Genomic DNA, 27,000 nt, shown 5'->3' with positions numbered 1-27,000 from the left:
GTTGAGAAGAGGATACTATATTTTTGTTGCTGCTGCCAAGACTAATCTGGAGGCGACCTGACGAAATCCCATATTTTTCAGTGTCTCAGATACACAGCCTTCAGGTCCCATGGGAGTTCATATGGGCTTGTGTGACTGAAAGCTGGCTTAATGAAAAAGTACTGAGTCTTCAACCAAACTTCTTTGTTTACCCTGCATCTATCCTGAGACACTTATGACCATGGCACTTGGTTTCCTTGCTTCAGGTGAAGGCTGTCTCTTGACAGAGACTCCTGCCCTGTTACGCCTCTGCCTGAAGCCACGAAGGCCTTCAATCAGCTAAAGCAGAGCTGTCTTCTCTTTGACAGGCTGCGGGATACGAAGACAGGCATTCTCCTTCACAGGAGTGGAGAGAATAACTGGTGGGCAGCGTGCACGGGAGGGAGAATGGCCATGGCAGGCCAGCATTCAGCTCGATGGGAGCCATCGCTGTGGTGCATCAATCATCAGTAACACCTGGCTGGTGACTGCAGCACACTGCTTTAGAGGGTAAGTCATCAACACCTCTCTGATCCTACAGGCCTTAGGACTCTTGGGTGCTCTGACCTTTTGTGACCCTCTAATATCTGTACCTGCTGAAAGATAATGAAGTTTGACTCTTCTCTTTCCCTTTGGCAAACCTGGTCACATTGCTTTTTGATGCTTAAAGAGAGAGCTAAGCTCCCTTAAGGATCTTGTTTTGTGTGGCTCTGGCATAACCTCAAATATCTTACAGAGTAAGAGATCCTCGGAGGTGGACTGCCAGCTTTGGAATTCTGCTGAGACCTCCAAAACAGAAAAAATTTGTCCGGAGAATTATTGTTCATGAAAGATACAGTGACTTTCTCCATGATCATGAACATGATGTGGCTGTTGTGGAACTTGCCTCTGCTATTGAGTTCACAAGTGATGTGCACAGTGTCTGCCTTCCTGAAGCATCTCACATTTTCCCAGACAACACTTCCTGTTTTGTCACTGGCTGGGGAGCTTTGGAGAATGATGGTGGGTGTCTCTTGCCTCCATGTGCCCTGTCACACATGTTCCTGGGATGACTGATGTTAGTTTTATGGTTTTTTTTTTAATTTTAAATTCCTTACACTTGGTGTTTAATAGGTGTGTGTCCTAATGAGATACGTTTAGACTTAGTTAGCTGGTTTTTTTTTCTGGCTTGGCCAGTGGATTGGAAATGGGGGGAAGGTTAGTCTTACAGGATTTTTAAGAGCAGCTTTTTTTGGTTGCTGCACACACAGTGCTAGTTGAATACATTCTGTTCTCCAGTCCCTCTGGGTTCAGCTCTGACATGAGTTCTTTTGCTATTCAGATTTTTCATAGGTGCACCATGACAATTTTCATCAGTTATTCTCTCTTTGGTCATAAACCAGGCCTTGTCCAGTGATTTGAGTGAGCTTCTTTCAAATTAGTCCACGTCCTTGAGGTTAGAGATGATGGGACTATAAATCTGCTTGTAGATTTATCTGCTCAGAGAGCCACTGAACTGTATAGGTTATTTTCCATGGGAGACCCCTGGTATGTGTAGCGATTGTCCAAAGCTATGCTGCAGTTAACCAAATGGGTCTTTTCAATGATAGGAAGGACTTACCATGTACCCTACAGTTGAATTCAAGACTGAAATATGTACAAAAATCCATTTGTCCATTATGTCAAAGAGCATCTGGTGATGATGAAAGATAGATAGGAAATATATTTGGGAATAAGTTAAGGACTTTGGTGGTAGGGGAACTTTCTTATTCCTGAGACATTGTCTGGGTAGCTCCCTTAACTGCCTGTGATGGCAGAAAAGCAGCAGGAAAATTTGCCTACTCCTAATCTTTGAGTTTTTTATGCTGCCTACGCTGTCTGCAAATTCTAATGCCACTTCTCCTTCTAGGTTATAGTGTTAATCAGCTTCGACAAGCGGAAGTGAGGATTATAAGTACTGAGGTTTGTAATAGGAGACAAGTGTACAGTGGAGCGATAACACCTGGAATGTTGTGTGCTGGATACTTGGAGGGGCAGGTGGATGCTTGCCAGGTAAGTCTCTATATAGGCAGTAGTAAAAAGGAAATAGGTGGGGTGGAAGGTGATGTTTTCTAGAAATAAAATGTACTTTGGGCAATCTTAAGTTTGAGTTTCAGTATCTTGATGATAGATACAAATGAAGACCTTCATGGCTCATGGGCTGAAGTCTGCACTTCAGTTTGCATGTGGTTTATATACAATGCACAAGTGAGAGAATGCAGATGTGGGGGTGTGGACTGGGAGAGACTAGATTAGACATAGGCTGTGAGCTTCTGTCTTGTCAGTAAAATGTGTAAAACTTACTACATTATAATTATAGCTGAGTCTAGAGAATTATATGAATTTTAGCTGAGGTCTAGAGAAAAATACCTGCCAGTTGAACAGAAGAACTTGAGAATTTGAGTTCATTAGTGAGGTGAACACTGTTTACATTTTTTGTCTGTTGCCATTTTTCTCCTTAGGGTGACTCTGGTGGGCCACTGGTGCATGCGAATTCCAGAGGAATCTGGTATCTTGTGGGAATAGTGAGCTGGGGAGATGAATGTGGCAAGCAAAATAAACCAGGAGTGTACACACGAGTTACTTACTATCGAAACTGGATCCACTCCAAAACGGGCATCTGAAACCTGGAGCTGGTTAAGTTTTGTGGGCTGTGTACAGCTATTCCTCTGACACATCCTGCTCTGTGGTCACCCTCTAAGCAGCTGCTGGCTTAGCTTGTGGTCATGTATAAAGTACCTGTAAGCTTGGAGCAGTCGAGGATTTGAAACTGCTTTGGCCTACAGCCAGACAGGAACGGACTTGATCCATGTGACAGTTGTTTATTCAGGAAGTAGTCTGTGAGAGAGACAACTGCCTTTGTCTATATGCAATATATTGACCCTTTTTTCTCCGTGGCCACATGTCTCGGTCCCAGCTTTTATACCCAAACAAAATGTTTGAGCCCAAACAATCATCTACCAGCATCCAAGACAAGCTATAACTGAAACCTGGCCCATCCATTTGCTGTGTGCTCACAAGGCCCTACCTATCGACAAGCTACAATCCAGCAAGGCTGCTGTACTTCTGAGTTCTTGAGCTTTCTCCTGCATCATTCCAGGGAGTGTACTATAATGAAGAATGGAAGATGGCTTAGAGAAGTTCTGGTTCCTAACATCAGACTGTTACTTAAGTGAATAGAGAATTTTTCCTTGCCTGAAAAAGAAATTAATGGAAAACACCAGCTTCCATCCCCCTTCTTTGAACAAGTGAAAATATGTCCGCTCATCGCTTCATATAAACAGCCTCTACCACAGCATTTGCCATGGGAGTGATTGCTGGACTTAAGACCAAAAACCACTTTATGTTTATACCAGTCTGTTGTCATAGCACAGTATTTGGCTGAATTAATTTCCATTTTTATCTTTCCAGAGTGTATTTTTCTGAATAAAAGTCCTTTGCCTTTTGTACAGGATGGATGATTGTAACAATCTTAGTATGGCCATCATCAAAAAAAACTTCTTAAACTTCTTATTCTTGTGAATGCTGTTCTCAAGTCATTATAATTTTATATGTGCATCTTTAGCTGTATCCTATTAAAAAAAAAAAAAAAAAGTTTTTGCATTATAGTGGAAATTCCCCTCTCCTTCAGAGCAGGGCAGAACTTCTGACAGGCCCAGAAATCTTATGTAAAGATCTCTCTCTCCTCACAGAAAGTAAGGATTGCCTGTGTTGCATTGCCAGACTGTAGCGTACTCATTTGATCTCAACCACACAAACCTCATATTCTCTCTGACTTCATGTTTTCAGGAGCCCATGTTTCTGTCAGCCAGGTAGATATCCAATGCTTTCTACAACCCAGCAGAAGAACATGCCTATTCTTGATGAGGATGCTCTCCTTGGTGTGTCTGCAAGCTCTCCAACACTTCATGTGGATCCTGATCCTGACAACAGCAAGTGCTGTGGACTTAATTGCTGGATAATGAGCCACTCAACTGCTCTCTTCTCCCTCTGTGGTCAGAAGAGGAAGAACTCAGCAGAGGAGATACTGGCCACACTGCCAAGACTCGGAGCTGGTCCAGCATGGCAAGCAAGCAAGAATCTTATGCCAGGCTAGAAAAGGCAAACAGCAGGCTTTCAGCATGCTCTCAGTTAGAAGGGCTGGGGGAAATGGGCCCTTAGTGATCAGTCTTAGGATCAGAGTGTTGTTCAAGTTGAGCACCAGTCAGCTGGCAAAGTCAATGACAGTTCAGGGATCCCCTCTGGACTGTGCAGCTCGCTGCCAGTGCTGCCAGAGCAGCGATCCCTCCAGAGCAGTGATAACAGAAGTATTTTGATTATGTGTCCTGTGATCTGTTTGTCAGTACAGAGAACCATGCTTTTCTAGAGCCTCACTGGAGCTACTGGAATAGTTGGAAGCCCAGAGAAGGTCTGCAGTTGTGTATTCTATACTTGTGTACACCTGGCACTTAATTTTTTTTTCCTCCAGGAACTTTTCTTGTGGAATGTTGTGAGCTTCAGAAACAAACTTGGTGGTTTAATTTCTACATAGGGAATAAACACTGTCAGACTGGTTCCATGGGTCTGAGCCTAACAAATTTCATTTCAGCCTCTTCAGCTGAAAATGTCTTTGGTGTATATTGCTTGTTAGAGGAAGCTTAAAACTGATATATGACAAATATATATGAAATTTTTTTCTTGGTTGTAGCAAGTGACTTACCAGGATGGTGAATATAATTTTATACTTTTCTTCATAAATATCATTACAAAATACGATGGATTTTCAGTTCTCAAAGCACTTTAGGCTTGGGTTTTCAAAGGGCATAATGGTTTCCCTATCCAATGGATTTCATTGTAACTTGCACAGTTCATATTTTTAGGGTTGCAAATACCAACTTTCTCACCGATTCCCCAAAACAGAGAAATAGATGTCCAAAAATTTATTTTGAATCTGTGACCTTTACAATTGTGTTTCTATATGGTACTAGATCAGAAAGCCGTAAACATTTAGCTCTGTATCAAGGGTTGGAGTAAATCTCATTCTCCAAAGTGGCGCACACAAAGCTGAAAAATTCAACTTGTCATTTGCTTAAGGAATTGCCAGTTCTGAGGATCTCCTTGTAGAGATACAGTACCTGATCTACCTTATTGCTGAGTGTCAGCACAGTGCAGCCAGGAGGAGTGGGGTGAAGAGAACCTGGCATCTACATGGTGTATGTTTTAGAAGCCTTTATTTTAGACTACTTTGCAGAGTTTCTCCTTATAGCATCTGGAAATTTCTGTTCCAGTTTCTTCTGGAAGCAATGTAGTTTACATGCTCTGAGGCCTCTTGGTGATGCAAAGCAGTACAAATGGTGACTATCAAGAGCATTTAAAAGAACAGACTTCATCCAAGGGAGTATTGGTATGCTTGGATGTGATGGGCCTGAATCCCTTACTTGTGGCAAAACTACACTGATGTCATCCTTGTCTTCACTCAAAGCAGAACGGGATGTATCTAAAGATACAATCATGCATGACACACAGGAATGTAATTTATATGTAAATTTAATAAAATCTGTTAAATTTACCTTCTGTTTAATGTACTTACTAATTTCCTGCATCAGAGCAAGCAACTGTAAGTTGGAGAGTCCTCTGTTTTAGAATGTTACCCTGATCCTATACCATGGATTTATATGCTGGCTTTTATGTAGGCTTAATCATCTGGCTTTTTTTTGATTGTTAGAAGCTGTTAGATGAGCAAAATATCATCCAGACTAGGATAGAATTTACCCACCTGACCAGCAGTTACCCAAATTTATGTGCAAGTAAACAGGTCCTGTGTCATCCACTAGAGGGTGAATCGTATTGTACAAGAGCCTTAAGCTCTTGGCAGCTGGTGGTGCTCTGCTTCAACTCAATAGAGAGGAGCTGGAGGATAAGGCACTGTCTTCCTGCTGCCTTGAAGAGGCAGAGATGCTACACAGTTTGCTTGCAAAATCTGGGAGGCTGCAGCTGCTCAGCTTTAAGCATGAGCATCTGCAGCACTGGGTGAGTTTCAGGCTTCTCCCATGGGCAAGCTTGGCATCCTTCTCTCCCCTTTAAGTATGGGAAATGCAGTAGGCTACGGCTGTGAGAGCAAGGGCTGAGCAGGTTTTGTCTGCTTATCTGCAGCAACAAAGCCAGAGATTTGTCCTGTGGAAGAGTAGACTAGAAAGGCATATGGTCAGGTACTTTTGGCATCATGGGTCAATTTTCTGAGCTTGTCAGCCTTCTTGCAAACAAGATAGCAGAGCAGCAGTAATTTTGAGAACTTGATAGGATAAGGATAGGGAGGTTTGCAGTGGCATGCTTTGGTCTCCCATTTTGACAATTCCTGATGATTCTTGTAGATCAAAGACACTGATCAGATTTCTTCTTGTCCCTTTCCTGTCATAATGGGAAACTTGGTACAAATTGTACAGTATTCTGAGCTGGAAGGGCACTACATGCTGGAGTTAATTGATCCCGGTCTATAATACCTCACAGCCAGCAGGATGAACTTGGAATTTGAGGTTATTTAAGAGGATAAAAAGGAGTGCAACAGCTTTATTGCAGTATTAGAGGACATGCCATGTTGGCTATAGATGGGAAGGTGGCCATTTGTTTGAAAGAAGAGTAGCCCTTTTGTCACATTTTACTGGGTCCAGTGCAAGAGAGGGAGTGTTAGAGACATACTTCTTAAAGGACGTAATTTTATCAAATATTTTTTATGGCTTAGAAAACAGCTTTGTGCTGAGTTTCTGACAGAGGCTGTGTTTCGTATGTAACACTTAGAGCATTTATGAGCATTCAGTTACGTTGGTAACTGTGCCATGACCCAAAGATATGCTCAGCTGGTGTGGTTGTATTTGGCTATGTGGGTGGAATTTCTGTCAAAGGGTTTGAAGTGAAGAACTGAAGAGAAGAATAATTCTTGTGGTCTTTTGTATGCGTGGCCAAACAGCATCCTTCTATAAAACAGAGCTGTCAGTATTTCAGCCTGCTGGGTGTCTGATCTATTATTGCTGCAAAGAAAACTTTTCAAAACTCATATGGTTAGAAGACTTCAGAAACAAATACAGCAAATGGCATTTAAAGTGCTTTATCTTAGGGTAAAGTTTTATTTCTAATTGAACCCTTTCTTAAATTGCACTTTCTTTGAAGAATATTTTGTTTGCCTTTCATTGTTTGTGGCTTTTTCTCAGGTTCAAAAAAACCTGTTTCAATTAAGAAAGAGAAAAAGCTTTGAGGAACTTGTCATCCAAAAAATGCAACTCTTTCTTTTATCTAAGCTTGCATAGGTCTGAGAAATACATAGCATATCTCCGATTCACTTGATTAGCTACTGAATTCCTTCCTCCCTGCAGTAAATGGGAGTTGTGCTTGGTATGTGATGTTTGTCCCCTCTGCAGCTGTGCTTTCCATCTTCCAGTTGTGCCACTGGGCTGTCCCTTACTTGAGGAAGGACTTGCCATCAGCCTGCCATCCAGAGCCTGTTTTAACCACAGATCGTTCTTTGCAAATCAGTACAAACAAACAGCAATTGTCACACATCTCTGACCTTCACCAGGCTCTTTGGATCACCTGCAGCCTTTGGAGCTGTGACTCAGACAGTCTGGCACTGTTCTCCAGGCCAGCAGATGACCTGCATACCAAAGGGGGCTGTTGATGGCAACATTCCTTCCCCAGTGGACAGACCAGATGGAGGGACTGTGCTAGGAAATAATGTCTCCTGTGCTAGAGCATGTTCAAAATGTAAGAAAGAACTTTTTTACTGTGAGAGTACTTGGACTTTGAGCCAGGTTGTTGGGAGAAGTTATGGAGTCTCCATCCTTGGAGATGCTCAAACCACAATGGGACATGATCCTTAGCACTCTCATCCAGCTGTGCTTGTTTTGAGCAGAGATCTTGGGCTAGACCATCTCCAGAGTTCCCTTTCTACTTCAGCTGCTCTGTGATTCTGTTCTCTCCAAGTGCCTTAGCAGCTTCAGGGAAAGACACATGGCCATGGCTAAGGGGTAGGTACAGTCTCAGGTGAGCTGACTGTCCCTCAGCTGTGTCTGTGACAGCTGAGTGCTCTGGTAGCCAGCCTAAAGAAGCCTGACACCAGGTCATTTTCACGCTTGACCCTTAGATGCCATAACAGTGCTCTTGTCCCAAACTTGCCTGGCACTGTTGCCTTTGAATAATCAATGGAAACAGCAGGGCATGGAAGGGAAAACAATCCATTCTGTGCCACCTAAGTAGAAAGCAAGTTACCTGAGAGAGAGCTAGAAAGAAGGTCTCACAGAGAGGCAGCCAACCAAGTGGGACCCTCATTAGGTACTCTATGTTTCTATCAGAGTGACTAATCTTCTGAACTGTGGCTGAAAATACAGCCAGAGTTAAAACAGCTGCAGGATGGAGGTCCTGGACATGATTTTCATTATATCTAATTTAGTCTATGAAGCCTTGAAGGCTAATGCAGTGTATGATAAATCGGGTGACCACTGACAAGAATGCTGTGTAGGATCTTGCATGCTGCTGCAGAGTAAACTGGAAGAGGTAATAGCTGAGGCAGAAAGCATCTCAAAGTCTGTTTGGCTTCCACCAGGCAACTTAGGTGCTAACAAATAATATGAGATCAAATCCAAGCTACCTATTTTCTGGGGAGGTAGAGATGTAGGAAAAGCCTTCTTTTGCGTGTGCTGCCATCCGCAAAGCTCTGTCTAAGTGCTCCCAGTAAGTCCCTCTAGCACTTGAGATTCGTGAAACAATGCTGCTCTTCCTTTGTTCAATTGGACCTGTGCCTGTTAAAGATTTATTTATGTTTTAAAGTGCTCTGTTTCTTTATAGGCCTAGTCTAAGTCATATGAAGATCTCCTGTCTCTTTGGAGATGCTGTGTGCCTTAACAGGGAGAGGAGGATTCATGCACTGGATGTCGAGAGTTATTAGCCTGAGAGAAGAAAATGCAGGCTGGCCTGTTTCACTGCACCAAGCTGCAGCTCTGTCTGAGCAGCTGCAGAGGACAGGCACACGTGTGCCACCTTTTTGCCTCAAACGGGGCGACGGGCTATGAATTCTTTTCTAATGACTCTGGCACTGGGGGACTTCCGTTGTCGAAGGGCGTTGCTGGTATTCTGGGCTGGCCTCGCTGGCTGCAACTCAGACGGGTGTAGCAGTTTCTGTTACAAGGCCCTGGAAAGAGGGACTGTTTGGAAACCAGCCAGGACAGGATCTAGCATACTTCAGAGCTTGAGGCCGTAGCATCACAGGATCTCCATGTGTTCAGTATCTCAAAGCTGCATGGGCATGTAATAAAATCTTGCCCCAAGTGACTTTTCAAGGCTCAAGAGAAAGGTCCTGGCTTCTCTTCCAGCTCTCATATTGGCTCTGGAGAATAATTCTATCCTTTTTAATAGATTTTCTGCTTTTGTTTTTCTACTTATCAGTTATTAACTGACATCAGTTATTTAAAGCCATGGTCAGCATTTCATGTAGCAAAGGAAAGCAGGAGATAATAAACCGGTGACCTTTTCTGGTCAAAAGAGTAAACTTGTGTAGCATGTCCACAGCTGAAAAGAAAAATTATAATGAAATGCAGCTCATTTAGAGCTTCTGCTGAATTTTGAAGGCCAAATGCAAGAAGTTTTTGTGTTTTTCAGGAGGGGGAGGCCTGAAGCCATAACTGAGCTATCCAGGTGTGCTGATGGAAAAAGGAGTGGACTTGTCCAAGGGAAGGATTTCATCGCAGTGTGCCAGTTTGGTCTTATCAGATGCTCACAGATTTACAGAGTAATTTAGATTGGGAGGGATGTACAGAGGTCTTGTCAAACACCCTGCTCATAGCAGCTCTAATTAATTCAGGTTGTTTAACGTTCAGGCTGTTTAACAGAGCTTCTGTCAGTTCTGTTCAACATCACTGACAGGAACACTCAGTTTAAAAGTAATGACTGACCGCTGTCTTTGGTCTGAAATTCATGGCCTGGCTTGAGTAACTGGTAGACAACTATGCAAAACATCTTTGATTTGTAAATTCCAAAGATGTTGCTACAGGACTGGCCAGTGGTCTTCTCTAAAGGTGCTCTTTGTCTCTAGAGCCCCGTGAGCCTGTGTTAAGTATGCAAACACAAACCCAGGTAGTCTGTTATTACCATTCTTAGGCAAGCAGTGTGTCTGACTGGCTGGGCTGACTTTGCAGGGTTAAATGGAGAGAATGGTCATTACATCTTTTTACACTTTCATTCACAAAATCCTGCGCACCCACATTCTTGGATTTCCACCCCACGCTTTGATAGCTGTGCTGCTTCCCTAGTATTAACCAAAAAAGGTTACTAATTGCCTAGCTTGCTGAATGACACCCTAATACCAAGCACTTTGCAACTTGATAATTTATTGTGGGGAAAATTATTTGTTAATTATTGTCTTTTCTTGGTCTGTCTGTACCATTGTTCCTGGGGCACAGGTATGTGTAAATTAATTTTGCATCATCTGAAAGAAGCAAGGGTATTTCCTTATTTCACACTGCTTTGCTGGACAGTTCATTTTAATGGCTAATTAATTTGCAAACAAAAGCAACCTACTTAAAGTTTTATTAGGCAGGTTGCAAAATATTCTTGATTGTAAGAAAATGAAATAATTTTTAGGAATATCTTTGGTTTTCATATTCTGGAGTAACAATAGGAATAGTCTGTCCTAGTGTGATCTGAAAGTTACCAGAAGTTCATTCACCTGGTGCCCAATCCCTTTTCTCTGGCACTTCTTCCTGAGAACCTTAGCAATTCTAATAAATGTTTTTCATCCTTGTTTCAGGGCTCAAGGTTTCAGGTAAATGATGTTTCAAAATATACCTGTTTGCTAAAACCTGCTTCTCTTGTAATATGTCTTTTACCTGATCCAGGTGGTTAGAGTTTGCCACTGAATTCTGCATGCATCAGGGAAAAATCTCTGCATCTCATAGGGTAAACACTTCAAGGGCCACTTTTTCCCAGCATAAAAAAGAAGAAACAAACAAAAAAACCCAAAACAAACAAACAAACAAAAAACCAAAAAAAAACCTGGGAGAAAAAAAAAAGATGAAAAAACTGAACAAGGAATTCTAAGGTATTTTCTTGACTCCTGCATTGAATCGGTTTGTAACCAATCTCCATCAAGTGCTTGAGTTCCTGTGGGGGTGTGTGTATTTCTGGGTGGAGCACAGAATCCTTTGTGCACAATCTTTTTTGAGTTTTACTAATTTTGAAAAAGAAAATAACAGGGTAGGTGGTGGGGAATGGAAGGTACAGCCCAGGGAGGATATTAGTACTTGGCAGGTACCTGTGTACTCAGTCAGTAAAGCCCCAGGTCCCAGGTAAGGTAGGCAACTGCGACAATGCCCTTTCTACAGGGAGCTTGGAGAATCCAAAAAACCTAATTGATTTGATCAAGGCAAATGAAGAAATTGATGTTAGAGAAACAGCAGATGCTGTTCAGCAGTGATCAGCTTTTCCCACTATCCTCAAAATGGTCTGCCCAAATGCTCCTACAATTGCATTGAAATGCCTGTGAATGGATAACTTTGGGGAAAGATGGAAAAGGACTTGATATGTTTAGGTAAAATTTTCTTCAAATCTTCCTTGTCTTTTTTTTTCCCCTCCCCTCCCATTATGCTGAGACTGTTTCCAGAAGATAGTGAATGTTCCAATAAAAATTACTGAAATCTTGAGACTTCATTGGAAAACCAAATGCTTCAAGCTTTTTGGTACAAGTGCATCAAAGAGCAGAAAACAGATTTGCTTTCTGGTAATTTTACTTCTTGTTTTATGATTTTCAATTTTCGATGTAAATGCAGATTTTCTCACTAGTGAATCTCCATTTTCCTCCTTTCCAGCTGGCCCTGAAGAATCACATTTGTGCTGGGAGAAGGGAATTCCAAGGAGATTGGTGTCCCTTTTCACAGAGTAAGCATTTTCCACAGGCGGGGTTATGCCAACCATTAAATGACTAACATGTAATTAGGAGGCTGGATACTTATAGTTGTCTTGTCCCTGATGCCAAGGGAGTCCAGTACAGCTGTGGATGAGTGAGCACCGAGGTAGATTAGGCTTGGCTGACCAAGCTATTTATGTCCATATTTATTTTTGTGTTGGCTCTCTCAGAAGACAAGTGACGTAGCGTTGTGGACAGTGTGGTGCCTCTCTGCTGTGGGTTTTACAGTGAGCGTGTGGTAGAAGGTGCAGCCACTCAGTACAAGGCCTGCTGTAGGGATAAAAGCTGGACAGAAGGGGAGTGCTGGAAAAGGGAAATCTCACGCACTTCCTGTTTCGCTGTAGTGAAGAACAAGTCTTCTTGCTTGGGCCGGTTTATCTTCTCACTCCATCTCTGCCTGGGGAGCTCTTTGATGCGGAGCTGATCGGAAGGTTACAGTCTCCTTATCAACTCCATGCTTACCTCTGTTTGTTTTTATTCTGAAGTTCGTTCCCTCATTTTGCAATAACCCACAGGGTGCTGGGTGTTGCGCCAGCTGTGCCTCAATGAAGGATCTTCATTCAACACCTTTCCCTTCCCGTCACACCAGTCAATGCGACTCCTGCGTTTTCCAGCACCATTCGCTGCGCAGTCCAGACTTTAGTCAAGCCTTCGTTGGTGGTCAGAAAGGCTACCAGGACTACCGGGACCTACCATGGGATCTTCAAAAGTAGGTGGCATGTTTTAACTTGGCAAGTTTAATTTGGAGGTGTAGTGGTGGTAAAGGGTACTGTCTATGGGAAAGCTTTAGGGCTTCAAGGACACAGATCAAGAAGAGAAATTTCTTTTTCCTCTTGCCTTTGGTGCTCAATGCTCTATCTAAGTCTTTCATCCTTTTAGACTTGGGGTAAATCATGGATCTGTCTGAAATGTGCAGCCTGAAAAAGGACAATAAATGGAGGGAAAGCTGAACAGGAAATTGCAGGCTGAAAGGGAGGTTTTGGAGGTTGTGGTCTGGATGAAAAGAGTAATGTGGCTGGAGTGAGAAATGCAGAGAGAAATCCTTCTCTAGCATGGCCAGGAGCACAATGATTTGCTGTCTGTTTAGAAAGATGATGTGATGGCTCATGTTGACACTTACCTTTTCTTCCTTCTGATCATCTTATTCTGCTTGCAGCAGGCTTTTATTGCAGTGCAGAATCCAATAAGCTCTTTTGTGCCAAAATCAAGCATTAATAACATGATTTTTGGAAAACATGGGGTTTAGTCTGGTGTAGCTGCAATAATATTTCCCCCAAATCCTGCAAAAACTCATGATTAAATTAAGTGATGGCAGCACAACTACCTAAGGGGAACACTATAGGTGTTCATCATTCTGGTTTTGACCCCTGTATTTTAAGGAAGAAGCCATGATTTCTAGGGAGCAATGAGCAGATGGTTTGCATTGGAAAGTATTTCATGCAGTCAGAGATGCTGGATATTCTTAGTTTTGTTTTACCATAACAATATTTAAGGCAATGCTGGAAAGTTCAGAGTATTTTTACAAAAATAAATCTTCAAGCTGCAACACTCTACTGCTATCTCTTGGGTCAGAGCAGAGCTTGGGTCACAAAGGTACAGGAAACCTCTTGGAATTTTCTGTTTAACTCACTGGGTTCTGGATTCATGTGGCAATAGGGGGATGCTCAGTCTCCCATGAGTTTGTTTTTTGTTGTTGTCTCAGCAGTTGATGAAGCTTAAAAGTATGACCTCAGGAACAAAATTCAAAAGAAATTGAATTATTTTTTAGCACCCTAATTATTTGGCTGGATGGCTGAATTTTTGTGTGTGATTGTTAAAGATCACAACATTAATCTTGTCTCTGTGTTGCTTTGAGGAAATGGCTGTGGATGATTCCAAGATACTGCTTATTTTTTCCATCCTCACTCTTTTTAAAAATTGGGGTTTTAAATAATTTCTGGGCATGTTGAAATAGAAATGTTGTTTCTGGATGGACAAAACTTATTCTTCATGCCCAATGAAGTGTTTTTCTCATTTTGTGGGAATAATATCATTTTAGTCAAGAGTCCTGACTTTGCCAAGAGAAGATGAAGTTCATCTTTGTGTTCTGTGCTGCCTAGAGGTACCCTGCTCAACACCCAAAGATTTTCTGCCCTGTTTAATATCCATAACTGAAAAGGTATGCTATTCTGTCAGGTAAAGAAGAAATCCCCATCAGCTGTGATTACCAGTTTGTGCATGTTAGATAAAGAGGGAAAACTAAGTGAGAGTTCTCTACCTAACAGAATTGAAAAGCCTTTTTTTTCTAGTTAGATGTAAATCTACTTGCCATGACTTGGTGATATCAACAGTGGTGTAAATAATTTTAATGACAGTGTGCTAGAGGGTGGTTAAATAGCATCTGAGTGCAGTTTGTTTGCTTCCTAGTTAGGAAAGGATTTAATTGTTTAAATGGTTGTTTAAATTATTATAAAATCTAAAGTACAGTGGGAGAAATCCATGTTGGATAGTTAAATATTTACACATTTGGGAAGAGATGACTAGATGCCTAGTCTCGATCTAATCCCCTGTGCAGCCTGTTAGATGTCCAGAGTTCTTTGCTGGGCAGGGATGTGGATCTGAGTGTGGAGCTGTAAGCTTTGCTGTTTGAGCTCATCCTTCTCTGCCTTAGTCCCATATGAGAGCAGAGTTTCACTATTAGTTTTATCCAATTCCAAGATGCCCCTTTTCAGAACATTTAAAGCTAAGTTGGAACGTGTACTCTGTAAAATCCTTCAGGAAGCCAACCTGCTAAGGAAAACTGGGTGGAGTAGACAGCCTTGCTGGTCTCGTCCCACTGTTGTGCTGCGTCCTGCACTCTGAGAAGCAGGTGCAGTGTCCTATCTGCAGCTTCCTTGTGAAGATCTCATGCCTCGGCAGGGTGAGGTACAGAGTACCTGGTGTTGTATATGGCAGTCTAAAAGTGAATATGCAGGTGGAAATGCAGTGCCACTTGCACCAATTTGTCATGCAGTAGGTGGGCAAAATGAATGCAAATTACAGACTGCTGAGGTGTAGCAGGAAATAGATACCAGCCCTGGTGCAAGGACACTCATGTGCCACTGGCATTAGTGGGAGTTTACCTTGATTATTGCAGGAGGCAGATGTGGTTCCTGCATGGTGCTGAAGAGAAACCTATTCTGCTCAGCTTGTCCCAGAGTAGACGCTGAATGGAGGAAACCCGAGCGAAATACTTCTGCTTCTGGTGCACACCCCACCTGATTTGACTGATACGGAATTGGTACCAGTTATGTTTCCTTGCTGCATTCACTCAGTTTCTGGCCATTTTAGACAGGAAAACAAGAATGAGACAAGAGCTCCTCCTAAGCCTCAAAATCTTGCCACCTGAGCAAGCCCCAGTGTAATCCCAGCAGCTTTTCTGGCCGCTGCTGTTCGTTTTAGAGGGTGTTTCAGGAGTGTTGCACTTTATTGATTTTTTCACATGCAGTTTTATGATTGGGCATTTTTGGTCAGCATAAGCTTTGAAAATCAAGGCATTTTCGCCTTCCACCACATACTCCTTCCATGTTTGTGTGTTTTATTCCTCCTTTTGAAGGAAGCCAAGCTAACACAAAGCTTGGGATGGCCTAATTTGACATGCTTCTGATACAAGACAATCTGAAAGTTTCATGTGGTCTGTGGGCAGATTTGGTGATGACAGGGGGACAGATTTTATACAGAATTGAGCATGGGAATTATTCAGTTTCTCTGTCACTGGAGAATTGCCTGGGGTTTCAGTATCAGCTGTACCACTTGTCTAAGGAGCTTTCTCTAATTTCAGCAGCATTTTTCCCATGAAAAAAAATCTGTCCATCTCTGTTCAGTGAAAACACATTGCTAGAGTACAGCATTTCACTGTTTATCTACCCAGCCCAGCAACTGTTTATTAGATATTGTGGTTTAGCCTCAAACAGCAACTAAGTGCAATGTAGCCTCTCACACCCCACACACACCACCCCCCCATTATTGGGGAAAAAAGATAAAAACCAATAGGTTGAGATAAGAGCAGTTTAATAATTGAAAATATTATTATTATTATTAATAAAAATAATAATAAATAGAGAGGCAGGAAAAAAAAAAAGTACCCCAAGAAAGATAACTGATGTACAATACAATTGCTCACCGCCCACTGACCAATGCCCAGCCCGTGCTCCAGCAGGGAATGGCACCTTCCAGCCAACTTACCCCCAATTAATATACTGAACATGATGCTCTGTGGTATGGAATATCCCCGTGGCCAGTTCAGGTCAGGTGTCCTGGCCATGCTCCATCTCAGCTCCTTTTGCACCTGCTCACTGCCAGAGCATGGGAAACTGAAAAGTCCTCGACTGACAGTGAGCACTACTGAGCAACAACTAAATCATCACTGTGATATCCACATTATTCTCACACTAAGCCTAAAACTCATCTTCGTATCAGCTACTAAGAAGAAAATTAGCTGTATCCCAGTTGAAACCAGGAGATAAAGTATAAAGTACAGAAATTATGTATTATTATCCAGAAATGTAAGCTTTTAAACTACAAAAGAAGGTGAATGCTTTGGGTCAGATTCTGAGTTGACATAATCTGTCACAGCTGCACACCAGCAAAAGGGCTGGTCTGTCACATCAAACTTGCAGAACTCCTTGGGAGCAATGGTAAGTATAGTTTTCATATACCAGTAAACAGATTTATTTCAGGAAACAAATTAAAACACATCACTGTCCTACTATTTCTGTATTTGTATATTACAACTATTGCTATAGTGATTTTTATAGATTTTTTTTTTCTCAAAGCACCTTAAGAGAGAGGTAGTACGTGTATTCTAAAACAGGGGAGAAATTTTGTCAATCTAAGCATGCCTCTCTTGTAGGAAGGACTAAAAGCAAAGGACGTGTAATAGCCTGCAAGAGATCATCTCTAGATGACTGTTTTGGGTTTGGATTTTCATCAGTCTGTCTTGTCAGCACCTTTCTTGAGCAGCCACTGTCAGTGGGTGCGTGCCAAAGCACAGCCTGTACTCTCTTTCCTGGTGCCTGCTGACTTAGCTGGACACTGTCTCTGATACAAAGCTCACTGCAGGTAATGGAGGTGTTCCGCAGGTGTCCAAGTGTGATTCCAGCCCTGGTGAGGAAAACCTTTGAGGCTTTTCCTCTGAAGCAGGCAGTTTGACTCATAGAGGGCAGTTATAATTCTGCTTCTTTGCAAGAAGTGAATCTAAATTTCAGTAGGTAAAAGACACTAATTTCTTCTGTAAACTAACAGTTCCAGGCTGCAGTGAGGCAAGTGTGTGTATGATTTATTTAATGCAATGTTTATCATTTGTTTATTAAACAGCACCCTCAAAAAGCCAGGTTAGGATATTAGGCAATATTTTTAATTTTCCTTTGAGACTAGCATTTTTTCTTCTGATACTCTTCTGTTACTAAAAGTCAGATGTAATTAACTGTGTCCTTCTTATGCCTTCTAAAATGCATAATGGGAGGGATCCCTCTGGCCCTGTATTCACTGGTCTGAATTCCTCCTTGTTGAGGAAAAGGTTCCTGGAGGGCTTCTTTGTGTATGACGTGAAGGAACCCAAAAATGGAATGCAGGGCTCCAAATCATGTACCACTGTTCAGGAAAGGTCTCAGGGGGTATTTCTGGGAAAATGTCAGCTGAACGTCAGTTGAAAAAGCTAAGACAATGTTGGGAATTATTAGGAAACAAAGAGAGGACAAAAAAGTAAAATTGTTATGTCAGTGTAAACAATTCTCTGTCAGTTTTTGTTGTTTCTCTTTGCCAGCAAGTATTTCACTCCTCTTCCTCATTGGAAAAATCTTAATCTGAGACTTGGCAGTTTTCTGCCAAGAGATGACATCCAGTCCTTGCTTGCAGTGTGTTTGAGATTGCTTCACAGGCATGGTGTCCTGGGAAAGAGCAGAGTTTTTTGGGGAAGAGGGAACAGCCACTTTAGCTGCAAGCAGAAGGGACCTTGTCAGAGGTCTGTCTGAGGCCAGTGGGAAGCTTTCAGCCTCAGATACTTGGTTCAGGCTTAAAATTTCCACTTCTACTCTGGAGGACTTCATTGACCTTCCCAGCTGGAGTGTTTTTAATCTTAGTGTGCATTTCTAGGCTACAGTCCCTGTTCCCTCACTTTGAGCAGACAGCTCCCAAGGAGTTAGCAAAGACTGCTTGACCCTTGGTCTGAGAGAAATAAATTCACAGCGTTGAACTTTTATCAGCTCTCTGCAGAGTATTCAAGCCCTGACAGATCATCACATGGATCTCAGTTGTTTCAGTTCTGTCATAGTTATTTCTCTTGTGTGTACTGAATCCCTGTAGGTACTGTTCAAGTTTATGCAGTGGGACATGTCAGATAAAGTAATTAATTTTTGAGGAATGACCCTTAGAAAGTACAGCAAAGCAGCAATAAAGCTCAAAGTTAATGGGAATCAAAAAATATCGGTTCAATGATCTTTGTGGGTTTGTCTCACAGATATCTTTCAAAACCTGGATTTTAAATTCTCTTAGTCTGCAGCATGTCTGTTCAAGATGTCTATCCAGATGATACAGCCTAACCAAGGATATTTGGCTCAAAAATGCCTTTTGGTTTTGAAACCAATTTTCATTTTTAAAAGAAATTAGGACTGGAGAATAACATTTAACAGCTGTTTCATATTTCTATATAAAAGGAAGGGGGAAAGTTCAAGATAAATCAAGAAAAAAGATGTCCAAGTCCCAAACAGCACCCCCTCCCCCCATTAAGTGACTTTCTAAGATGAATTTGTCAAACAGTTTCTTGTTTGAGGAAATTCAGTTTAGAAGCTGGTGCTGAGACCTCTCTGCACCTCTTTGAAATGATGTTCTCAAACAGGTTTCATGAGTTAAGTGAAAGTCATGTGTGTGAGTAGAATTACACATGTGAGTAAATATTGTGGACTGGGGCTTCTGTTTGTTAATGATGACATGGAACTTGAAGTAGAAGAAATAAAGAATAAGAGTTACAAAAACCGTTACGCTATATACAAGGGAGTGCTGAAAAGGTTTCACATTGATAGTACTCTGTTTAACTGTGTCCCAGCCATGCTACTTCTGCACTGAAACCGCTGTTTCACTGATAGGATAGGCAGTAATTTCTTCAGGCTCACCTACTGCGGTGCAGAGGTGGCATTCAGCCTTTCAAATGGGCTTCTCCAACCCAGCATTTTGGTTTGAGGTTACGCCAGGATCATTATAGCTGAAACACCTTCTGAGTGTTTTCCTTCTGTGCAGCCTAATCAAGACAACACTGCTTTTTAAATGAGAGTATCCACAAGAATACAGAAGTAGGTTGTCTTAAGTTACATGCATTTTTTTGTTTGTTTTGGTGGCTTTTCTTGCAACTCAGTCTCATTTCAAATATAGTAGACACATTTGCAAAGCATGTAAGCCATACAAAAGACTACTACCTGGAGTGAGGGAAAAAACCCCAACACACCATAAAACAGCAAATGCACATGACAAATTAAAATTGAACTCACCACTGACTTTATGATTTCACCTAAAAGCTTAGAAATATTCTCATTAGTGAGGTAGAGTCCTGACTGTTTATACTTGAATATTTTTCATTTCTGCAGTTGAAGTTTTAAGGCAGTTTTCATAGAGTAGTCTCAGAAATAATTTTGGAGGTGCTTATCTCTGAACTGTTAACAGGACTATTTAATTTCAGTCTTTGTTTTTTGGGGGTCTGGTTGATTGGTTGGTTGCTTGCTTGGTTGGGTCTTTTTGTTTGGGGTTTTGGGGGTGTTTTTTTTTTTTTGCTATGGGGTCACAAATGAGTTTTGACACAAACTTGATGAGAGGTTAATGGCTGTTAAACACGATAGCAGGAGGGAAGGAAACACTAAATAGGACATGCAGAACAAGTCAGAACAGATCCAAGTGACAAATTATTACTCCCATTTTCATTCAATCACATATCATGATATTTGGCCTGAGTCAGTTGTTTTCCAAGCCAAAGTAATGATTGTAATTGTAAGGTATCGCAATGGAATTAGAATGAAATATCAGGATCTGCTTTGGTATTTATAAGCTGTGCACAGTTGCTTGCTGTCCCTTTCCTGCACACAGCTGCAGGGGTCACTTGCAATTATTTCAACTTATTTGAATGTATTTAAACTTCTGGCTCATGAGGTGTGTGTTCAGGGAGCGAGCTGTGTGTACTTTGTATGTGGGAGCTCACTGGGGCACCTCAAACCCTTGGGAGAGGATCCCTGCAGCCTGGTTTCCTGGGGTAGGCTGTACCTTAACCTGCAGGTGTGCATGTCTGCATGAGTGAGGTATCTGAAATAGAATAAAGGACCAAAAATTGTGTCTCCTTGTTCTGTGTTTTGTAATGGCTGATAATGCAATAGAAAAATGGCTTTAAAGTTCTTAAGGAGTCTTTGAGTTTATAGACAAAGACAGAATTTGCTGTAACCAACCTTTTTTCAGGCAGTTTTTGTTTATAACACTGACTGTCCATTGGCTTTCCATGAGTTAATTTGGATTAGTACCCACGTAATTAAGAGCACAACAGAGAGAAGCATCTGGTGAGGCTTACTACTCACATGTCCTTGCCCTTCCCTGTCATTCTATCACTTCAGCAAATACTGCTTAAAGCAGTGCTTGCGTTTGTGTTTAGATTCAGTCTGAGTAAAACAGGAAACACTGGCTGGCCTTCTGAAATCTCTTTCTCTTTTTTTGTCCAGCTCTGTTTTGAAGGCTGAAATGGATTGAGCAACTGGAATCATGTATAGATATGTACTATACAAAGCATGAGGTGCTTTTTATCAATTTTACTGCAGTTTTATCAATTTTAAGCAGTTTTGGGAGCAAAGGTGCCAGTGTGTCTGATAACTGATTTGCTTAACCAATTAAAAGCTGCATACATTGCTGTGTGAAAGTTCACCTAGCTGAAAAATAAGTTTTATTCTTGAAAATTTCTAGTCAGGAGTCACATGAGAATCTTAGTGGGACTCCTATTTAATTTGGCCCTAATAATACCCAAATCCTCAAACCTGTCTGTGTTCCTTGACTTCTAGCACATTCCAACACCTATTTCAAAATAGTCTTGAGTCATGGTTTCATTTTCAAGGGTGTTGGGTGATAAGTCAATTAATATTGCTGGGAAGAATCAACTAATGTTGAGGGAGAAAACTTCAGCTTAATTTTTTTTTTTTTGGGGGGGGGGAGATGGGGGCCTTAAATAGAAAAGGATCTCCTATTAATCTCCCTTTGTTCTTATTTTCCCCCAGAATTCATCAATCAGCCATCAAAATAAGACATCTCGAGCCCTGGAAAATTGCTGTAATTGTTATTGGAACAGCAGTGGCAGCAGCTATCACCATTGGTCTCCTTGTTTATTTTCTGGCATATGGTAAGTTTTGCATAATGTATCATTATTCCTATGCTTAGTGAATTTCCTCTGTGCCTGTTGTGCCAGATGATGCTGGGAGTTTTCACCAGTCTGTCTAAAGCTTATCTGGGGAAAAAACACTGGCTTCTTTAGAGCACTCCTTCCTTCCTCAACTAGCATATTTGCAGACCTCTTAGGAACATTTTCTGCTGTGCAGGTTGATTTAGGGCTGTGGTTTCTGTTGGTTTTCATTTACTTACACTCGTTTCACATTTTTCTCATTATCTACTTCTGTCATGAAGTCGACACACAAGTGTCTGGTCTCCCTTACATGAGTGACAAACAGAGCCTTCTGCATGTCTGTCTGGGGTGTTTCTCTGTTCCCTATCCCTGATCACTAGCAGCTTCCTGCCAGAGCTTGGTGTTGAGTGGATAGGCCAGGAGGGAAGATAACTGAGCAGCAAGGTGCAGGTTGTGATCCTGTGTGAGCCCCAAGTGCTGTTGGTTGGCCACAAATGTAACTGCTGGGGAAACTTGGATTAGATCACCTAACTGAATTGAGTATTTGCTCTTGGGCTCCTGGCTTTTGGAAGTGGTATTTGAATGGGTTGGATACAGGTGAAGGTTCATCCACTCCCTAGATGTCTGGATATAATTCAGTGCCAGGTGTTTCTCTAAAGTTCATTCATCTTGGTACTTTGAGTATTGCCTGTTCCTCTTCTTTCCCTTACAGATCAGAAGCTGTTCTATTACAGCGCCAATGTAAAAATCACCAACATCCGGTACAATAATGAATTTTCCAGGCAGTCCTCAGGAAGGTTTAGAGACCTGAGCGAGAGGGTTGAGAGACTGGTAAGTTTGGACCATTGTGCCTTTCCATTAAGGACTGTGTGATAATACAAGAGTCATTAATGTGAACAGCACACTCGGAGACCACAGGGTCTGCTGTACTCTCAGTCCCCTGGTGGGCAGCCCTGGGAAATGGATAGCATGAGAGGCGTGACCATATCTGGCAGAGCAGGCACTTGCCACTCAGCATCTTCTAGCCTGTCAATTCTCTCTGTCCCTGCAGTGGTGAAGTAGATATTTAAAATAATCTCAGCTTCCTCCTATATCACTGATCATAGAATCACAGAATATTCTCAGCTGAAAGGGTCTCACAAGGACCATGAACTCCAGCTCTTAAGTGAAATGCCCATACAGTAATTGAACCCACAACCTTGGTGTTTTTAGCAGCAGGCTCTAACCAGCTGAGCTAATCTCATCGTTTGTGTGTGTTCTCTTTCCATGCCCTGAGCCTGGCTTTGTGATTTATGTCCCATTGTCTCTAAGGAAAGCATTCTTTTCCACCCTCTCCTTTACAGGGTGGGGAACTCTACCTGTTGGGCTGTTACTGTGCATTGAGAAAACAACACACAAGCCCTTTTCCTGCGCCTTTGGTATGTTTTGTTGGGAAACACTCCTACAAATAGCAGAGGCTGCTGAGTGGCTCTCAGTCATACAGCAGCTATGGAAATAAATAGACACATTGCAATTTCCTTTCTTGTTTTCTCTTTGAGACACTACCCCAGAGATGCTAATTACAGAGTCCTCTCTATACAACAAAAAGCACGTGATTGTGCTTGTATCTTTTTGTGTTTCATTCATCAGAATCCGATGCATATCTCTTACCTCCTGTTTGGCAACCATGCACAGATACCCAGTTAATAGGACAATCCTCTGCTCCCCACTACCATTTAATTTAGGGCAATGTCACTTGTCCACAACAAAATGTGAGCTGTGCTGGTCATTGCTCTGGAGAAGTAGGTTGTTGTGTAGGGACTTGGCAGTGCTAGCATCTCTTCACAGCTCCACTGCTGAGGGCCTCAGTGATCTTAGCCAAGTTGTCCTCTTTTCTGTACATGTCTGTTTTCTTTCTGCCCTCTTTGTCTACTGGGACCCATACCAGGTTTCCCAGGATGTGCTTCTGGTGCATATCTGCATGTATAGAGTCTTACACAAGCTGTGTTTGCTTAGGTGCTACCACTTTACTACTATTACCTAATAATTGCAGGCTTTTCGCCTTGTGATATAGGACCTTGGAGAGGGAATGTTCTCCCTGACCAAGAAGACTTTGCATATTGCTGAGGGGGAAGGCAGACAAGGACTGGGAAGGAGTCTGAGGAATAACACTTCATGGAGTACAGTTCCCACTCCATTCCTCCTTCATTTTATTTAAAATGTGTGCCTCCTTTGGCAAAGTAACACTTATTTTAGCTGAGAAGTTCTTTCAGACAGTGTCCAATGCAGTCAGATTTCCTCTGAACATGCCTATCAATTTAGATGCTTGAATGGAAGCCAATGCTTTAGAAACCCCATCTCCTCTCTGGGTGTTGAGCAGTTCTGACAGTAGTGACAGTAAATACCAGTGCAGGTTGAGCAGTGAGAACCATTATATCAGGGCATGTTAATTGTACCTGATAAGTAACACCATAACAAACATACACAGAACGGTGTTGTCTTTCCTTCATTCCTGTAACTTTTCTTAAGAGCTGTACTAAATTCAGCTGTTAAATTCTATGTTCCTCTCTCAAATTCTATGAATTCTTTGCTTATATAAATGGTCCCTGCCATAAGTTTGACTTTTTGTGGTTTTAGCTCTGGGTGTTCCATTTAAGAAGGATGTATGAGATTGCGAATTGTCCGTAACGTTACTGAAAGCAACTCCAAACAGTCATAACACAGTGTGTTCCTTGTAAGTCTGATTTTATAACAGCAAAACTCATCTCGTGGTGATAAAAATCAAAGCAATCTTTCCAGATACACATATCTTCTTGATATCTTGACAGACAGCTGTGTCAGAACAGCTGCATTTTTATTCTCAGCATCTTCACAGCAACTCTCTAATAGAGGATGAGAGAGTTGAGTTATTTATCACATTTGCTAATTTGTCTGGATTTACCAAAACCCTTTGCAGTCTTTCCCTGGCTGGTGTCAGGGTTTGGGTATCCAAGCCTTCCCATTGTCACAGTAGTAACAATACCTTAAGCTCAGGTTGTGAAACAGTGAGTCAATGCAGATAAATGCAATGTCTTTCTCAACACTTGGTGCAAAGTGAACAGAAGTGAATCATCTCTGATAATCAGAAGCATTCAAATTACCTGAGTTAGTGCAACTCCCTGCCAAGTGTTCCCTTCTCTGACTCCTTCCTGATGAAGCCCTCCTTCATTTGTCTCCAGAAAGACTCAGAAAGGAGCTCTTTTCAGAGCTGGTGTTTCACCAGGAAAAATGTTTTTGCTTCCATATGGAAGTCATATCTTGACTTCCTTGGGACCTGCAACAAATGCCTGATGTTTGCTTTGGTTTCCAGATTTGAAAAGTAACACCCATTGTGTGAACAACATTCCTGACTCTTATCTCATTGAAGGTGGGAGGAAATGCAACCAGATCATGCCAGAGAGCTGATGAAGCCGGTGCACCAGTCAACATCTCAGGGCTGACTGGAAAGTCTGGAAAATGTCTTTTGGGGTGGAGCTGGGGGGACTGAGGAACAGATGATGAAAGGTCTTTGCTCCTTGACTGGCTTCCTGTGAGTGTCTGTGAGTGTTCCCTTTGTGCTCTCTTGAAAAATCAGACTTGACTGAATGCCACTAGGGAAAGAGAGATTCCAGCTCACCAGAGCCTCCTTGTTTTTCTAGTTGGACCAGTCCCTCTTCCCTTGCCAAGCTAAAATGCTCTGTGCCAGACTGTCCCCTCTTACACTGGATAAAAAGGGCACAGTCACAGTCTTATGGCTCCTTCTCCAAGGAGCCTCTATTTTATAGTGGGTTCACTTATTGTGTGGCTCATCTGCACAACTTTTACCCACTGTTTTTCTCCAACTCCTGCACCAGACTTGGATTTCTTTTTCTTCTCCCACAAAATGCATTAATTCTTTTGGATTTCCCAAGAATGCCTTGGAGACCCCTAACTACCCTCTTACTAACAGCATCCTGTGGGGCATTTCCAAGGACCTGCTCTATGCTTTGCTTCTTCAGCCTCTCTGGCATGCCAAGGAGTGGAGGCAGCTGGGACAATCAGATAGACCTGGGTGACTGGGATGATCCCACTTGCCTGCTCTGGGCAGCTGCAGTAACTGTCCTGTGTGCAGAAAGAAGGGTGGAGGGGTGTTGTGTCTTGTGTAGAAAGACACATCCCCAAGGGAAAGGGATATGCAGTCAGGAGAGCTTGAAATGAGTATCTCAGTCTCTGTGGAAATTGTCTCAGCTGAAGGCTGGCAAGTTTCTAGCTGTGAGAGAGAGGTGGATATCAAGCAGCCACAGCAGGTGACTCCTTCAGTACAGGGCTGGTTGCTCAATAGAAACAGACACCAGCCTTTGCCCTGCCCACCAGAGGTTTGTAAACGCACCTGTTGGCTCTTCTTTGCCACTACAATAACCTTCTGATACTTCCTCCTAGAAGTTGTGGGCTTTCCCCTCTTCGAGGAGAGCCTATGCAACCCTTCTCCTTTCTCAGGCACCTTGTATCTCCCTGTCTCTTTCTCTGGCCAGAGCTGTTCCCAGCTCTGCTGTCAGGCTGCTTCTCCCTGTCCAAGTCCATGTGTCTCTGTGGAACCTTGTGTTGGACACTGTACCCTTCCCAGCTTCTGGGGCTGTGTCCTGTCTGTTATTCCCTACTCATTCCTGCTCCCATGTGCTGGTAAGCCGGGCTGTGAGCTGGGTGGATGGATGTTCCTCAGGCTTGAGTGTAGCATGGCTCCCTCCTTGGCTGGTTAGGTGGCTGGGGGAGAGTTGAGGGGTTTGTTTTCCCTCCTGGAGTGCCTTGAACAATGGAATGGACTGACATGGATTTCCCTGTTGTCTCATAATCCAGAACGCAGCTGGGCTATCCCCTGTCCTTCCACCATCTGAAACCAGCACAGAACTAACTTGCTGGATCTAGGCAGAGCAGTTGGGGATTATATTAGAACAATACCTGGATACTTCCCCTGGGAAACTGCTGCCTATCCAAATATTTCTCTGGAATTAATGGAATTTTATCAAGTAATTTCCACCTCAATACTGGGCGTCGTGTGTCAGGACATCTCTTTTAGAAAGAGGTATCTTGCTTCAGTTGACTTCAAGTGACAAGAGAATCTTTTACGTCTTTAAGTACAGATGTTGGGGGAAAATTTTTAATGAACACAGCTCTTGAAGTTTGTCCTGTTTGATAGAGCTGAATTTGTGTGAGTTTAATTTAATGTCTCTACTGGGTATTGCAGAGGCACTTGAGATTGCACAGGAAAACGCTGCAGAACAGTTCTGATAACGGTGCCTGTTCTCGGTAGGTCGAAGGGCTCACTGCTGAATCTCTGCACTGGAACTGGTGAGGAAGGAGGTGATGCCTTTTCCTGCTCTTAAAATCAAAAGTCAAACACTTAGAAGGGGAAAAGGGATTTTACCTTTATATTTATTTTAAGGATCCTTAGGTGCACACGTCCAGATCGAATGCACCAAAATGCACACTGCAAATCACACCCAAAAGATCTGGTATAACATTATAGGTCTTACTACTTAGCATATGTATCAAAAATTCCCCAATGAGAGGCTTGAATGAGCCCCCCTCCCCAAGGAACCTTCCCCTGGATGGTTCTATCTCGGTTTACAGAATGTGTTCTGGAGAGGACTTTGGGGTCCGGGGCACACTGATCTCTACCTACAAAGCT

At 42.3% G+C, this 27,000-nt stretch overlaps 2 protein-coding genes across 4 annotated transcripts in view; both read left to right on the top strand.

The window, feature by feature from the left end:
* LOC309573487 (transmembrane protease serine 11E-like) overlaps positions 1-3,492 on the top strand; it is a 40,866-nt gene extending 37,374 nt beyond the window's left edge. For all 3 annotated transcript variants that reach the window (XM_082282488.1, XM_082282489.1, XM_082282487.1), the window contains 4 exons: positions 348-528; positions 755-1,020; positions 1,907-2,049; positions 2,499-3,492. In XM_082282488.1, the coding sequence (XP_082138614.1) occupies positions 348-528; positions 755-1,020; positions 1,907-2,049; positions 2,499-2,660 (752 nt within the window). In that variant the 3' untranslated portion in view covers positions 2,661-3,492. The remainder of the gene's footprint in view (positions 1-347; positions 529-754; positions 1,021-1,906; positions 2,050-2,498) is intronic.
* An 8,415-nt stretch (positions 3,493-11,907) lies between these two features.
* LOC309573486 (transmembrane protease serine 11E-like) overlaps positions 11,908-27,000 on the top strand; it is a gene marked incomplete at its 3' end in the record, with an annotated part of 40,865 nt that continues 25,772 nt past the window's right edge. The window contains exons 1-4 of the mRNA XM_082282486.1: positions 11,908-11,934; positions 12,478-12,671; positions 21,217-21,338; positions 22,051-22,169. Coding sequence (XP_082138612.1) covers positions 12,508-12,671; positions 21,217-21,338; positions 22,051-22,169 — 405 coding nt within the window. The 5' untranslated portion in view covers positions 11,908-11,934; positions 12,478-12,507. The remainder of the gene's footprint in view (positions 11,935-12,477; positions 12,672-21,216; positions 21,339-22,050; positions 22,170-27,000) is intronic.

Source organism: Coloeus monedula, assembly GCF_965178545.1.
Source record: "Coloeus monedula genome assembly, chromosome: 5".
Lineage (NCBI taxonomy): Eukaryota > Metazoa > Chordata > Aves > Passeriformes > Corvidae > Coloeus > Coloeus monedula.
Note: the sequence above shows the minus strand (reverse complement) of the source record. Positions and strands in the feature narration are given on the sequence as shown.